Below are 15,374 nucleotides of genomic sequence, written 5' to 3'. Positions count from 1 at the left end.
GGGGCCCCAGCAGTGAGAGTGCTGAGGCCTAACCACTAGACTGCCAGGGAATTCCCAAAATTGGGGAGGTTTTAAGCTAAGGGTACATGCCTCTTCATGAAGGGGTTTGAGCAGAGAATTCAGCATAGAACTGGGGCAAAGGCAGCAGAGTCAAAACTTTAGTTGATTGAAGTCAGGAGTGTCAACCTCATCACACCTTTGAGGAGGAACTAGGATCCTGTTTTATCGCTGAACTATAGTTTTATTTATTTATTGGCTGTGTTGGGAATTCGTTGCTGCACAAGGGCTTTCTCTAGTTGCAGTGAGCGGGGGCTACTCTTCCTTGTGGTGTGCAGGCTCCTCATTGCAGTGGCTTCTCGTTGCGGAGCTCAGGCTCTAGGCTCTCGGATTTCCGTAGTTGTGGCACACAGGCTCAGTAGTTGTGGCACACAGGCTTAGTTGCTCTGCAGCATGTGGGAATCTTTGCAGACCAGGGGTTGAACCCATGTCTCCTGCACTGGCAGGCGGATTCTTAACCACTGCGCCACCAGGGAAGTCTCTGAACTATTGTTTCTTGACTGCTTTTCCTTTGTTCCTGCATTCCCTCACTTCCCTGAAGATCATTAATACTGAGCCCTGTTAAAGGACAAATATTGTGGCCAGGCTAAGTGTGTGAGGGGGTGGGTCACCTCTCATGCCTCAGTTTCCTCTCCTATGGGAATAAGAAATTAATTTAAGGGACTTCCCTGGTGGCGCAGTGGTTAAGAATCTGCCTGCCAATGCAGGGGACATGGGTTCGATCCCTGCTGCAGGAAGATCCCACATGCTGTGGAGCAACTAAGCCTGTGCGCCACAACTACTGAGCCTGAGCTCTAGAGCCTGCAAGCCACAACTACTGAGCCCACGTGCTGCAACTACTGAAGCTTGCGTGCCTAGAGCCCGTGCTCCGCAACAAGAGAAGCCACTGCAATGAGAAGCCCGTGCACCGCAACAGAGAGTAGCCCCCGCTCACCACAACTAGAGAAAGCCCATGCGCAGCAACGAAGACCCAACGCAGCCAATTAATAAATTAAAAAAAAGAAATTAATTAAAAAAAAGAAATTAAAAAACGAAAAAAGGGGGGGTGGGATGAACTGGGAGATTGGGATTGACATGTATACACTACTGATACTATGTATAAAATAGGTAACTAATGAGAACCTACTGCATAGCTCGGGGAACTCTATTCAATGCTCTGTGGTGACCTAAATGGGAAGGAAATCCAAAAAAGGGGGCTATATGTATAAGTATAGCTGATTCACTTTGCTGTAGGGTAGAAACTAACACAACATTGTAAAGCAACTATATGCCAATAAAAATTAAAAAAAAAAAAAAAGATGAAAGGTCATTTACCTGCAGACACAGAGGGCCCAAGGAGGGACTGGACATTAGGAACAAAACAAAATATGGGGATATATGTATAAAATACAGCTAATTCACTCTGTTGTACAGCGGAAACTGGGACAACATTGTAAAGCAATTATACTCTAATAAAGATCTAAAGAAAAACAAAAAACCAAAACGAAATCAACAGCTTTCCCTGTTTTTTTTTTTGTTTGTTTTTTCTTTCTTTGCCTTTTTGGTTTTCTTTTCCTCCCTTCGGCGCTCTCTCCATTCCCTCTTGTCATTCCTTGATCTCTTTCCGCTTAAACGGAGGTGCCCCAAGGCCCGTCCGGATTCCGGCGCGAAGGTCAGGTGGGGGACCAGACCAGACCAGACGCCGCTGGCTAAGGCAGGACCCCGCTCGGGCGCGAAGACCCGCCTTTTCAGGCGAGTTTTCCGGCCGGGGTGCGGCACAGGCGTGAGACCGGCTCCTGGCAGGTCCAAGCGCCCCGCGCTCCCTCCAGTCCCGCGCGAGGACACAAAGGTCCCGTCGGGGCTGCTCCCGCCCGCCCCGCCCCTGCTTCAGACCGCAGCCCCATTGGCTGAGAGCTCCCGGGGGCGGGGGGTCAGGGGCGGGGCCGCGGAGAGCCCGCCCTGCGAACCACGCCCCCTCCCCAGCTCTGTTCCGGCAGTTCGCGCGGAGCAGCGGGCGGAGCGGAGCGGATCGCCAGGTAGGGAGCTTCTCTGGGGACCCCGGGAGGGGTGTGGTGGGGTGCCCGCGCTCCGAGGAAGGCCCGGGAGCCTCCGGGTTGGGACCTCGGCCTCTTCTGCCGCTGTTGCCCCCAGTCAGCCCCCTCTGCAGGGTCTTCCAGCTGGCCGGCAGGGGGCCCGGCGCTGGGTCTCTCCAGGCCCCTAGGAGATGCCCGGGCGGCCTTGGCCTGCTTGGGGAGCGCGGCTTACTCATCCCCCTCTGGAGAATGGTGGGTGTGGCAGCAGCTGGAGGGATGTGCGGCGGACGTCGGCTTGCATTTCCCGCCTGGCCACCTGTTTTCTTCGCGCTGAAAAAACCTTCCCTCCTTCTCGTCCCGTCCCCCCACGCCCCGCCCGCCCCCTTGCAACCCTCCCCCTGCTTTCGCGGGTGGGCCGGAGCGGGATGGGGTGACTCGCGGGGCGCGGGGGCGAGGCGCGGCGCTGGCGGGGGGGGGGGGCGCCGCTCGGGGAGGTGGAGCCAGCCTCCAGCCAGGCCTGGCCGCGCCCGCCGTGGGCTGGGTGGTGGGACCCCGGCCAGGCCTGGCGGGGAGGTTGGGGGGGTGGGGTGGGGCTGCTGTCCTGGCGCCGTGCGATTGGCCTGGTCTGGGGAGGAGGAGCCGCCCAGCGCTCGCCCGGTGTGTTTGTGTCTGGATGGGGGGCCCCCGAGGCCGCGCAGAGAAACTTCACCCGCGCGCACAGCCTCCCTCCCCGCCCGCCTCGCTGGCAGCCCAAGTTTGCAGGCCGGAAATGCAACGGTTTTTTTGTTTTGTTTTGCTTTGATTTCTAAAAAGGAAGCCCCTGGCCCCCACAGCTTATCTGGGGTTGGAGTGGATGTGTGTACTGGGCGTGGGGGACAGAGATCAGCCCCCTCCAGGCACGATCTTCGTTCCCACGGGCGGGGGTGTCTCACTGCAAAATAGGAGGCGTCTCTGAGCCTCCGTTTCCCCATCCGCAGACTTGGGGATGTAACTTTCCCTATCATAACGGGGTGAGTGAGAATAAAAGGAGGTGGCTGATCCAGTTCGGGGAGGAACGTTAGCTACTGTTACATTTTTTACTGGCTTTTTTGATTTTTCTTAGTCTCTTCACTCCCTTATTGGAGGAGTCTTGCTCCTCCACACCGTTCGCCACCCTGAACCCAGGGGGCACTTTTAAAAAGAGGTTCAAATCCAGCCCCGGCTTAGCTTTCTATTATCTTCCCATGAGGCCCTCCCAGCCTCTTTCTGCCGCCCGTCCTCCCTCCCCCTGGGCCTTTGCCCCTGCAGGTCCCTCTGTCAGGAAAGACTTCCCCACTCCCCCTTTAGGACGCGAAGCAGCCGCCCCCTGCTCGGGGCCGGCGGCCTCCTCCAAGCCCCATCTGTGCTCGCCTTCTCCGGGCGGTCATGTCTTGATGACCGCGGGTTCTCAATGCTGCCGTGTTGGTCACCCCTCCCCCCACCCCACCCCCAACTGGCGCAGGAGCCCCAGCTGAGCAGGAACAGAGGCCTGTAGCGTCGCTGAGCCCGGCGCTGAGTAGATGCTCCGAATCAGCTGAGCCAGGCCCAGCGCCGGGCTCTGGGTCCTGGGCGGGGATGAGGGTGGACTCTCTCGGGAGGGGAACGGTCTTTGTCTCACCAAATGGCAAAGTCAGGGCATTTGGTTTGTGTCCCATCAGCAGGGACAGGAGTAGCAGGGATTATTCTAGATGGCCCCAGGCCTGACAGTTCTACCATTAGCGGCTCGACTATTGTTGTCTGAGCCATTGTATCTGGCATCCCCTGCACGACCTCCTCCGCACGACGTCCTCCGGGCTTGGAGGCTGGACCAGGACTGTCCCATTTGACAGATGGGGAAACTGAGGCAGGGAGCGGTGAGGTCGCTTGCCAGGGGTCATGGAGGGAGTGGAGAGCAGAGTTAGGCCTGAGACTGAGGTCTGACCGAAGCCCTGGGAGAATGGAGGCGTGGGTGGAATACAGGAAGGCTGGCAGTGGGGGTGATGGGGTGCGGAGTCGGCTCCTAGTTACTAACCAGGTCGTGGGCTTCTCCCAGGAGGGCTGCGCCGGCTGGGGGCGGGGGCTGGGGCTGGGAGCTGGCTGGCGCAGGGTCCCGGGCGGGGCGGTCCGGGAGCACTAACGGGGGGCAGTGCTGGAGGGGCGCCTGTGCTTCCCGGTCGCTGGTCCTCGGGCTTCGGGCCCTTTCCCAGCACTCTGGGGCCGCCGAGCAGTTCCCGGCTGGGCTCGCCCCGCCCCCCGCCCCCCTCGACGCGGGCATCGGGGGCTGCATCCTGTGAGTTGTTCGTATTTCTCTGTGAGGCTGGAGCTGCAGGCCCAAGCCGCCCTGCCTCGCGCCCCCTCCCCTCGATCCCCACCTCCCCCACCCCGCCCCCTCCCCTTCACCCTTTTCCCCTCCCCTTCACCCTTTTCCCCTCCCCTCTATCCTTCCTCTCCCCCTGCCTGAGCCCGGCTCTACCCGGAATAACCGAGGAGAATGTGGCCCAAGCCCGTGCTCCTCACGGGCCTCTCCTGTTTCCTGCGACCCCACAGCCCAGCCTGCACAGACCCACCCGGCCCCTCGGCCCACCTGCCCTGGGTTCTGCCAGGCTAGGGCTCAGCTGGGCTGGAGGCGGTTAGGGGAAGGACCGCGTCTCCGCCTCAGTGTACAGGCGAGGAACCTGGGTGTATTAGGGTGACTTTGTGACTCATCTAGAGCCCCCCCCCCCCCAATTTCCCTTCCACCTTCTTGTGCTGGTTGAGATGGGCAAGGCCGGTAGCCCACACTACTCTTGTGTGTACTACCTTGTGTGTACTACCCTGTGTGTGCTACTCTGTGTCCCTTCACCAGCAGCATATACCTTGCTGGGGGCAACTCCTTAGAAATGCAGAATCTGGGACTCCATTCCCATCCTGAGAATCTACATTTTATCACAGTCTCCAGAGAGTCACAAGTGCACTACAGTGTGAGAGGAGCCTGGTTGGTTCTCCATTGTCCTGTCCTGTTCTGTTCGCATGGGCTAGTACTCATCCCCACCTGCCAGCAGTGGCCTGGCCCCAGGGCTGGGAGGTGTCTGAACATGGTGCCCAACGCTGACCTCCCCCATCCAGAAACTCATGGAAGGCTTAACACCCCATTTTTCAGAGTAGGCTTGGAGAGATCTGGCTTTGCTGAGAACCATGCTGAGAATGGGTCTCCTAACTTGAACTCAGCTCTTTCCCCTCCATCTTCTTGCCCTCAAGGGTCTGAATACCAAGAATGGAGCCTTGTGGAATGAACTGCTAACTTCTTCTCACTAAGGTGTAAATGACCCATAGCCCTGCCAAGGATCCCTCCTTGGAATCAGTAACTGGCTGCTTGGCTCAAGACAGACTTGTCCTTGATACGATTGGTGGGCTTTGAGGCAGGAGGGGAGGGGGTTAGCAGGGGCCCTGCAGGATTGGGTCTCCAGTCCCTTGATATGTGGGTGAGTGGAGAGCGGTCAGGAAGACCAGAGCCTGGTGCCCAGCTGAGCTCTCTGAACCGTCCAGAAGGACCTACAGGGCCTGTGGAAAATTCCCAGGCTATTTTGGGCCGAGACCCCCTTCCTGCCCTTTCCCAGGGGAGAAGGCCCTACTGGTGCCAGGGGTGGGGTGGCCCTGCCCAGTCGGCCCACTGGTGTGCACACACAGGCAGTGACGTGTATGCATCCATGTGTGTGCCTGGCTTCAGACACACACACGTGCACAGAGACAAACACACCATCCAGCCCTGTGCACACACAGCCACGCGCAAGTACACATGTGCACGCACACACGTGTGCACGTAGCTCAGCAGCTGTGACATGCCCTGGGCATGACGTTTGGACTGAGTTTGCTGCAGGCCTGAGGCCCATCCCAGGTTTGGCCCAGAGCCTCCTGCCAGCCTGAGCCTCAGGCGCCTGTTTGCAAATCCCCTACAGCTGTAGGGAGTTGAGGGATCCGGGAGGGGGGCTTGTGGTGGAGGGTGGGCCCTGCCTCCTCCAGGGTCGGCTGCAAGGCTACCCCTGGTGTTGCTGGGAGAGTCGTCGCTGGTTGGACGCAGCGGTCGGTGGGTGGGGATGAGGGTAGGGGAGGGGCTGCTGCACACGCCCCCATCTGTGTGTGTTGGGGGGCAGAAGTGGGGCCCCCAGAGCTGGCTCCTGGGTGACTGGCTCCCCCTTCCCCCAGCCCTGTTCCTTACAGCTGGACTTTAGCCCAGGCCTACCCACACAGAGGCCATTCACTCCTCCCTGCGCCTCCCCCGCCCCTCCCCCTCCCCGCTTGCAGGCCCGTTGCGGCGGCCTGGCTCTTGTCCAGACCTGCTGGAGCTGCTCTGGCTGCTCTCAGCTCCAGTGGCCCACGGGAGGCGGGCAGGGTGGTGGGTCAGGCTCCTGTCTCCCAGGTGGGCACCTCCCTTCCCATCCCCTCTCCAGGAGGCTCTGGTGCCCCCCACGCCTCAGTTTCTCCCACTGCCAGGTGCGCGTGTGCGGGGGCCCCCTGCTGCCGCTCGACGGTGCACGTTGCGGAGCACACGTGTGCGTGTGAACTCCAGCGGGGGCTTTGGGTCCCGATGCTGGTTAAGACCCTGCTCTGTCCCAGCCCCAGTGCTGGGCCCCAGGACGTTGAGGGACCCCACGCTGTCCTCAGGTTGCTCCCCACGCAAGACGGTGGGCTTCCATCGGCATCTCTGTGGGATTGGGTATACTGGGGAAGTCAAGGGGGCTGGGGTGGAGGGAGAAGGGGGCCCCGGTCTGGGTCTGCTTCATTAACCCACGGGGAGGTTGGCATGGCAGGGGCCATGGGGAGAGTCAGATGGACATGGCTGTGAAGAATGAAGACAGGTGGGGGTGATGGTGATGCCCCCTAATTCCTGAGCTGGTCCTGCCCTCGTTCCCACCCTGTCTCTCTCCGCTCACCTCTCCTTCCCCAGTGCCCCCCGCGCAGTTGGCCTTCAGTCACACCTGCCTTTGCCAACCTCAGGGCCTTTGCACAGGCTGGTTCCCCACACCTGGAAGAGCCTCCCTCTGTTTCACAAATGCACTCTTTCTTGCTGTCTGGGACCCAGCTTGCACCCTCATTAGAGTGGCACCCCCACCCTATCACCTTTTATGTCCTCCTGTGTATTTCTTACCAGCCCTTTCGGCAATCTGTAATGATTTTTTTTTTTTTGGCCGCACCACGCAGCTTGCGAGATCTCAGTTCCCTGACCAGGGATTGAAGCCGCCACAGCAATGAAAGCCCAGAATCCTAACCACTAGGCCATCACGGAACCACCTGTAACAGTTTTGTTTATATATTTATTGACCTGTTTCTTCTCTGGCTCCATATTCAACCCTGTGTCTCTAGTGCCATGAACAGGGCCTGACACCAGGCACATATTTGTTGAATGACTTTATGATGACAGTTAAAACAACAATCATAGCTGACACTAATGCTGACTTGTTCTGGGTGGAGGGTATGCAGAATGCCTCACGTGTATTATTTCATTTCAACTTCATGATGACGGTGTGAGGTCAGAATTATTAAAATCCCCATTTTCCTGATGCAGAAACCAAGGTCCAGAGAGGTTATGTAACTTGCCCAAGATCACACAGCTGGCAGGGTGGGATTTGAAGTCAGAGGTGCCTGACACCAGGGGAAAGAGGGAGATTTTGGTTGGGGGGGAGGGCAGTTCCCCACCTTACCCCAGGGCCACCAGGCCACAGTGGTCCCACCTGCTGTCCTGGGTGGGGCCCTCCCTTCTCTGAGCCGGCCCCCTTCCCAGAACCCCAGGCATTGGAACATTCTAGGACTCTATGACCTGGGCTGGTGGGTCATGCTGGAGCCCTGACCCCCGGCCAAGCAGCTGGGGCCTTTCCGAGGTGGGGGCTCCCCAAACTTGCGGTCCTCCCTGGCCGCAACTGCAGCTGAGAGAAAGGTCAGGAGGGAGCTGTGTCACTTCCTCCAGAAAGCCAGCCAGCCCTCTCCCCTCCCAGCCAGACGGAGCTGTGTCCTGAAAGGGGAGTGTGGGGGGCTGCTGGGGACTGTGGAGCAGTGTGGAAGGAGCGGCTTCATCCTTCGCGGGGAGGAGGTGGTCCTTTCCCCGGAGGACTCAGGCCTGGCGCTCAGGCGGTTTGGGTTGGGGGCAGAGGGGCGTTGTTTGGGTGATGCAGGCTGGAAACTGGTGCCCCTAGGGTGGTAGTTACTACAGACCAGGGACGCAGGGCCAGGGATGGTGGACTGGAGGCTCCGGGTTGTCAAAGCTGCTTGTTTTTTCAAACTAGCCGGAAACCTAGGTTTGGGGGCATCTCCTGGGGATGTTTCAAAGATAGCTCATGTTTTAAATTTGAAAACCCTGTGTGACCCACACAGAACCCAGCAGGGCTGCCCTGTGAACTGGGTGACGTCTGAGTCAGGCTCCTCCCCTGTCCTGGGGCCACAGGGCCTGGCTCTGCTTCACCTGAGTCTCCATCACCAGCCCTGAGCAGGTGCTGAGTGACACCCACCCAGCCACCCTGCTGTGGAGATGGGGAAATTGATCCCAGAGAGGGGAAAGGACTCAGCCAAGGTCCTTTGGCTTCTGGGGTTTGCTCTTTCCTTGTGGCCTTGAGGCGAGGCCGCCCATGTGTTGCATACAGCAGTGTGCACTGCTCTTTTGTTGTTGTTGCTGTTGTTGGCTGCGTTGGGTCTTTGTTGCTGTGCACAGGCTTTTTTAAGTTGTGGAGAGTGGGGGCTACTCTTTGTTGCGGTGCGAGGGCTTCTCAGTGCAGTGACTTGTCTTGTTGCGGAGCACGGGCTCTAGGCGCATGGGCTTCCGTAGTTGCAGTGTGTGGGCTCAGTAATTGTGGCATGTGGGCTCTAGGGCGCGCAGGCTTTGGTAGTTGTGCACGGCTTAGTTTTGTGGCATGTGGGATCTTCCCGGACCAGGGATCAAACCCGTGTCCCTGGCATTGGCAGGTGGATTCTTTTTTTGGGGGGGGGGGGGTTGTTTAAATCTATTTATTTATTTATTTATTTATTTATTTATTTATTTATTTATTTATTTTATTGGCTGTGTTGGGTCTTTTTTTTTTGCTGTGTTTGGGCTTTCTTTTAGTTGCGGTGAGTGGGGGCTACTCTTTGTTGTGGTGCATGGGCTCCTCATTGCCATGGCTTCTCTTGTTGCGGAGCATGGGCTCTAGGCGCATGGGCTTCAGTAGTTGCAGCACATGGGCTCAATAGTTGTGGCTCACGGGCTCTAAAGCGCAGGCTCAATTGTTGTGGTGCACGGGCTTAGTTGCTCTGCTGCATGTGGGATCTTCCCAGAGCAGGGATCGAACCCGTGTCCCCTGTATTGGCAGGCGGATTCTTAACCACTGTGCCACCAGGGAAGTCCCCTGCATGCTGGTCTTGAGAGTTGCCAGAGTCAGGCAGGGACTGTGGAGTCTGCTCCCTGCAGCCCTCCAGCTGGGTCTGCCCCCGGCCTCTGATGCATGTTAGGGGTCACAGAGGGAATTTGATTTCTTAGCAGCAAGCAGAGACCTGGGCTGGGTGGAAATTAACTTCAAGGCCTGGATCTGAGTATGGAGCCTGGTGGAGACGCTGCCTTTGAAATGCCCCTGACCCTCGGGGTCCTGCGCACTCACCCGCCAGGCTTCACTCTTCTGGATGCAGGCTTGACTTGGGGTCTGAGCCTTCTTCGGTTTGTGTCCTGGAGTTTCCTGGAGAAACGCTTGAGTGTTGGTCCCTTTCTTGCCTCTGCCTTCCCCGCAGTGTCCGGCACTTAGCAGGGGCCGGGAACTGTCTGATGAGTGGCTGGAGTCCTCATCGAGGTGTCTGGACTTAAAGCATCCCTGCCCGCCCTCCCTCCTTTCCTTCCTTTCACCAGGATTTACCAAGTGCCCCAAGTGTGCTGTGGTCTGTGCTGGGCGCTGGGGACGTAGAGGGGGCCAATGGTGGCCTTGTCAGGGATGCGACCTGGTGTTTCCGTGCAGAGCAATGACAGAGGGAGGCCACGGCCACTGCAGGAGCCCAGACCAGGCGCCTGCCCCGGCTGGGGCGAGCTGGTTGTGTTTCTGGAGCAGGTGACCTGCAGGCTGAGTGAGCCTCGAGTCTGCATTTCACAGCCAGAGGAATGAGTCTCAGATGGCAGACTCTCAGACGTGGGGGTGGGGAATGCCTCTGCAGGCCCCTCCTTGTGAGGCGTGAGCCCCTGAGAGCCCTCTGTCCCTCTCCAGGTCAGCCATGTCATCTGAGCCTCCTCCATCACAGCCTGCCACCCACCAGTCTTCGCCTGGGCTGCTGGACACCCAGCAGGCCCGAGATCGCTCACCGTCCCCGCTTCGGGGCAACGTGGTCCCGAGCCCACTGCCCACTCGCCGGACAAGGACCTTCTCAGCGTGAGTTTCAGGCTTCCTGAGACAGGTCGCCTTCGGGGTCCAGAGAGCCTCTGTGTCCCTGTCTATCAGATGGGAGAGTTGGGGTTGGGAAAGTGCTAATGGTGAGAAACTGCGCAGATTCCTCGTAAACTCTGGATGGCGCTGCCCCAGGTGCACTTGAGCCTGTCACGAGCTGGGGGCGAGGGTTGGGGGTGGCCAGGGGTGGGAAATCACTGGGGTCTTAAATCATCGGGCTTTAACGACACACAAGCCCCTGACTTCGTCAGCTGCAAAATGGGGACAGTAGGAGGGTGGCTGTGCTGCAGGGGACCCACACGGTGCCTGGGAGATGTAGCGCTCAGGCCAATGAGTGGAGGCTGCTGCTGCTGCTGCTGCTAATAATTGGCCTTTGGAGGGAGGACGCTCGGAGAGCTTTTAGTCACATGGGGAAACTGAGGCCTGAGGAAAATCTGCCAGCATCCTTCAGAGAGTCACTGTCACCAGGGTCTCCATGAATGGCTCCCAGAGTTGTGCAATGCACAACCTGCACAACTGTACATGGTGGCCCTGGCCAGGACTCCCTGGGGCACAGCATGGGTGGGGACTGGGATGAGATGGGTGTGCCCCAGAGAGTGGGGGGCTGTCCTGGAGGGCTGGTGGAGGCCCCTCACACTTTCCCCTCTCTCTGTCAGGACGGTGCGGGCCTCACAGGGTCCTGTCTACAAAGGAGTCTGCAAATGCTTCTGTCGGTCCAAGGGCCACGGCTTCATTACACCGGCCGACGGCGGCCCCGACATCTTCCTGCACATCTCTGAGTGAGTCAGCGGCCGGTCTGGGTGGTCTGGGGATGGGGTGGGGCCCCTAGGAGGCAGGAAGAGCATGTGACTCTGCTGGGCGCTGGCCATGATAAGAGTTGTGCAGCCAGGCGTGTGTGACTCTGCTTGTGACCTGTGTGTGACGGTGTTCAAGGGTGAGGTCATGAGCCCGTACATGGAGGTGGCAGTGTGTCAGAGGCTGCAGGCAACTGTGTGTGTGAGTTGAGAACCACTTGGGGTGGGTCTCAGTGCCCGTCTGGGTCTGGTGGGTGGGGAGGGGCATCCCTTTGAGTCGGGGTGGGGGGAGCTATGTTTGGCCTGGGGGCTGGGTTCCTACACTTGCTCAGGGGGAGCGGCCTGGTGAAGCTGGGGGCTGGCTGAACTCTGCTCCAGGAAGGAAGTTTGGGGCTGGACCCTTTCTCCTGCCACTGGCTCACTGACGTCCTTCCTTCCTGCGTGTCTGGAAACGTTGGGGCAGGGGGGTGGGGGGCACCCAGGGTGGAGCCTGCACATCCTCGGCCTTGGGGCTGGAAGGCGTCCAGCAGCCTGTGCTTCACGTCTTATCTTCTAAGCAGCAGATCTGTGGGGACCTGATCGGCAGCCCCACCCCCACCTCAGTCTCTGACCTCAGCAGCACCCCCCAATCTTTCTGTTTATGGCAGGCAAAGACCTTACCCCACACAGCAGATCTGACGATATATAGGAACCACATTTTTGAAATTAGGATCCTGTTGCAGATGTCTGCTGGGATGGGAGAGTGACCCCTTCTCACCCCCCACATCTTACACACAGGGTCTTCAGTAGACCCCCCCGTACAGCATAGACGCGAGGACGATGCTAAAGCAGTACCTTCTGCGTATGTATGAATCCTACGTGGATGTAGACACGTATCTCCACATTGCCTCTGTCCAGAAAGGATGTGTAATGGTTGACAAGGACACACACACCATGCACCAGAAACATTAGAAAGGAAAGCATGGGGTTGGGGGGCAGAGAAGAAAAATGGAGATACTGTGATGTCTGGTTCCACTGCTAGAAGCGAGTTACACGTTTATTCCTGAGCTTCCGGGTGCCCAAATCAAAGAGGGCAGTGCCATTTGCAATGTGCTTCTTCAGTCAAGGCAAGCCAGTTCCTGGGGGACCTGGCTGGTCTTGGCGTTTAGGATCTGCAGGGGATTTTCCTCATCAAGGGGGCATCAAGCTGGGCACCTCCCCATCACAGGTGAGACGGTGACTCATGTCCTGTAGAAAGCAAGGGAAAAGGACTCTCTGCAAAGCTCACTGGCATCCTGAGGCGTTAACAGCAGATAGGTGTAGGCAGTGGGGGTGGGGGGTTAGTTCCTCTGCGAAGGCTGGTGTCCTGGCTTCTCTGAGTGGCGGCCCTGAGTGCTCTCTCCCCGCCCCGCAGCGTGGAGGGGGAGTACGTCCCCATGGAAGGCGACGAGGTCACCTATAAGATGTGCTCCATCCCGCCCAAGAACGAGAAGCTGCAGGCCGTGGAGGTGGTCATCACCCACCTGGCGCCGGGCACCAAGCACGAGACCTGGTCCGGCCACGTTGTCAGCTCCTAGGAGAGGCCGGAGGCGCCCCTCCTCCCGGGCCCGGGAGAGACTCTGAGGCCGGAGGAGGCAGGACCAAACTGGAGAGGACATTCTACCGCTTGAGATGGGGCTTCAAGGGGGGAGCGTGGTCCCTTTCAAGTGTCTCCTGCAGGAAGGGGTGTGGGGTGCTCTCGGCCACCAGCCTAGCCTCTGACCATCGCAACCAACATCTCACCGTCTGAAAAGCATTAAAAGCATTGAGAAAGGAGAGGCGCCCGCTGGTGGCTGAGTGGAGGGTCCGAGCCCCCCCAGGGGCTGGGTCGGGCACTCTTCTCCAGCCCACAGCCCCTCGTCCCCCTAGAGCTGAAGACTCAGAATCCCCAGATCTGGCCCTCTGGGTAGTGACAGGGACCCTGTGTGTTTTCCCTGGAGGAATTCCCACCCAAGCGGCCCCCTCCTGTCTCTTCTCAGCCCTGAGCAGAGCAGGCTTTTCTGGTTCTCAGCTGGTCAGGGCGGTGGGGGTGGGGTGGGGTGGGGTGGGGTGGGGTGGGGGGAGGTTGGTGCCTTTGAAGCCTGAGGTGTCACAGCTGGGTGTCTGGGAGCCCTGAGTCCTCCAAGCCGAATCCTAACTCTTTTCTTCGAAGCCTGGTCCTTTCTGTCTTCAGGTTGAGTGATCCTGGCAGGTTGGGGCGGGGACCAGGTTGGGGTGGGGACCCCGGTGGGAGAAGGGAGTGTGGAGAGGAGGGGGTCTTTGTTTAAAAACACACTTTTCTCCAGCTCCACCTAGAGAAGAGCAGATGGCTTGTTTCCTGACAGCCTGGTAAAGTCAAACGTTGAAGGAGAAATACACTTTTGGTGGGGTTTTGTGGAAAACTGGTGGAAAGAACTGCTTAGGATTTTTTTTCTTTTTTTAATAATTGAAGCTCTCCCTAGAGCCAGCTCTGTTTGCACTTTGCTGCAGATATTGCGAACCTTTGTAGATATTTCCAGTAAACAAATCCTTAGGATCTTCTTTGCTGTGGTTTGGTCTGGCTTTAGTTGTGTTTTAAAAATAGCAATAGCTGGGAAATATGTCTTGAAATACGTGGCCGATACGTAGTCAAGTGTCTGTTTGTTAGCACAGGGAGCCGAGCCCTTCAACGATGGCCTGATCCAGTGTCTTAATTCTGTTCATCTGAAAGGTGGTGGAAGGCTAGAACTATTTTGCTGAGGACTGGAATTGGTTGTTTTTCTCAATTGATTTGATATTTCCCTCCAGCACAAAATGACCACTGGAGTTGTTTTTAAATAGGCAAGTAAGTGTGTGGCAGTGCTGTGTTCTGAGTATGCAGTGAAACATTGCAGTTAGGGAAAGTAACTGCCCTCTGAAGGGTCCTCCTGCCTCTGCTCTCTGCTGGCCCGCCGTGGCCTTCTCTTCTCCAGCCGTGGACGGTCCCCAGGTGGCCCCTGGAGGCCACTGTCTGCTGGGTACAGACCACACTTCCAGAGCCACTTCCCCTGAGACCCGTGCGGGCTCCCGGAGGTTGAGAGCCTGCATCTTCCCCCCACCTGCTCCCCCAGGCGTCTCCACTGCCTTGTCCTCACCTTAGCACACGGTTGGTGCTCTGTGTCACCTCACCAGCCCACTGGGAGTCAGATCTGCTTTTCTGAGGTGACTTTTGGTCTCTCTCGCTGGGTAGACAGACTTCTTTGTAAACAGCTCTTGCTCTGTCCTTCCTGGGTGAGCACATCTTTCTCAGTCGTGACAGCTGGAAGGGACCCCTCTCCACTCAAGCACAGTCTCAAGTTACAGAAGCTCCCAGAGGCTCTGGGAGGCTCTGGGAGGACGGATGGTGTTGGCAACGGAGCTGGGGACAGAATCCGGACTCCTGACTCCAGGTCTTTCCTCTCACCAGCGCCTTTCTCAATAAAGTCTGTTTGGCGTGAGGCTCTGCGTTGTTTATGGGAAGCTGGCTGCCGGGGAGCTTTTTCCAGCAGGTAAGGGCGTCTCCCCAAAGGAGGCTGACACAGTCAGTCTACTTTGCAGTCTGGTTTTAGGGGGAATGAATAAGAAAATGGGATCGGCCCGTCTTCCTGAATCATCATCCGCACGCATAGGCAAGCTTAGCGGTGGGATGTGGTGACAGAAAATGCCACTTCCTTGGTCGGCTGTGGTTAAATGCTCTGTGGATACGTGTAAACTTTTACGGTGTGAGCATCAGCAGTCTGAGCGAGGAGGAGGGAAGCTGGGAAGCGCGAGGGGAGGCAGCCCGGGTTCTTGGTTTCCAGGAGCGCAGCCGGAGACGCAGGGGGCGCGAGAGGCTGCAAAGGTCTTCCTCGGCCAGCATTTTCCTCGGGAGGTAATGACTGCGGGTGATGCAGAGGTGAACATCTTTTTTTTTTTTTTTTTTTTTTTTTTTTGGCACACGGGCTTAGTTGCTCCGTGGCATGTGGGATCTTCCTGGAGCAGGGATCGAACCCATGTCCTCTGCATTGGAAGGCGGATTCTTAACCACTGCGCCACCTAGGAAGCCCGAGGTGAACATCTTTATTGTAATAATACACAGATTTTCAGAGTGCATGAGGGAAAATTGTAACCAGTCCATCGAACCTGTTTAGGGAGAGGCCGGAGTAGGCGTTTAG

At 57.8% G+C, this 15,374-nt stretch overlaps 1 protein-coding gene across 1 annotated transcript; it reads left to right on the top strand.

Annotated features, from left to right (window-relative positions):
- Positions 1 to 2,034: 2,034 nt before the first annotated feature.
- On the top strand, positions 2,035 to 13,013 carry CARHSP1 (calcium regulated heat stable protein 1). Its single transcript, XM_057749583.1, has 4 exons — positions 2,035 to 2,072; positions 10,256 to 10,417; positions 11,089 to 11,211; positions 12,620 to 13,013. Exons 2-4 carry the CDS (start codon positions 10,263 to 10,265, stop codon positions 12,780 to 12,782), a joined length of 441 nt encoding a protein of 146 aa, XP_057605566.1. The 5' UTR covers positions 2,035 to 2,072; positions 10,256 to 10,262; the 3' UTR covers positions 12,783 to 13,013.
- Positions 13,014 to 15,374: the final 2,361 nt, after the last annotated feature.

Source organism: Hippopotamus amphibius, chromosome 9 (genome assembly GCF_030028045.1).
Source record: "Hippopotamus amphibius kiboko isolate mHipAmp2 chromosome 9, mHipAmp2.hap2, whole genome shotgun sequence".
NCBI lineage: Eukaryota > Metazoa > Chordata > Mammalia > Artiodactyla > Hippopotamidae > Hippopotamus > Hippopotamus amphibius.
Note: the sequence above shows the minus strand (reverse complement) of the source record. Positions and strands in the feature narration are given on the sequence as shown.

Excerpts from the sequence above, each read along its gene's own strand:
- CARHSP1 (XM_057749583.1), top strand. The coding sequence starts at position 10,263 with ATGTCATCTGAGCCTCCTCCATCACAGCCTGCCACCCACCAGTCTTCG. Across the intron at positions 10,418-11,088 it reads CGGACAAGGACCTTCTCAGC|GACGGTGCGGGCCTCACAGG; the intron begins GTGAGTTTCAGG and ends TCTCTCTGTCAG. Across the intron at positions 11,212-12,619 it reads ATCTTCCTGCACATCTCTGA|CGTGGAGGGGGAGTACGTCC; the intron begins GTGAGTCAGCGG and ends CCCGCCCCGCAG.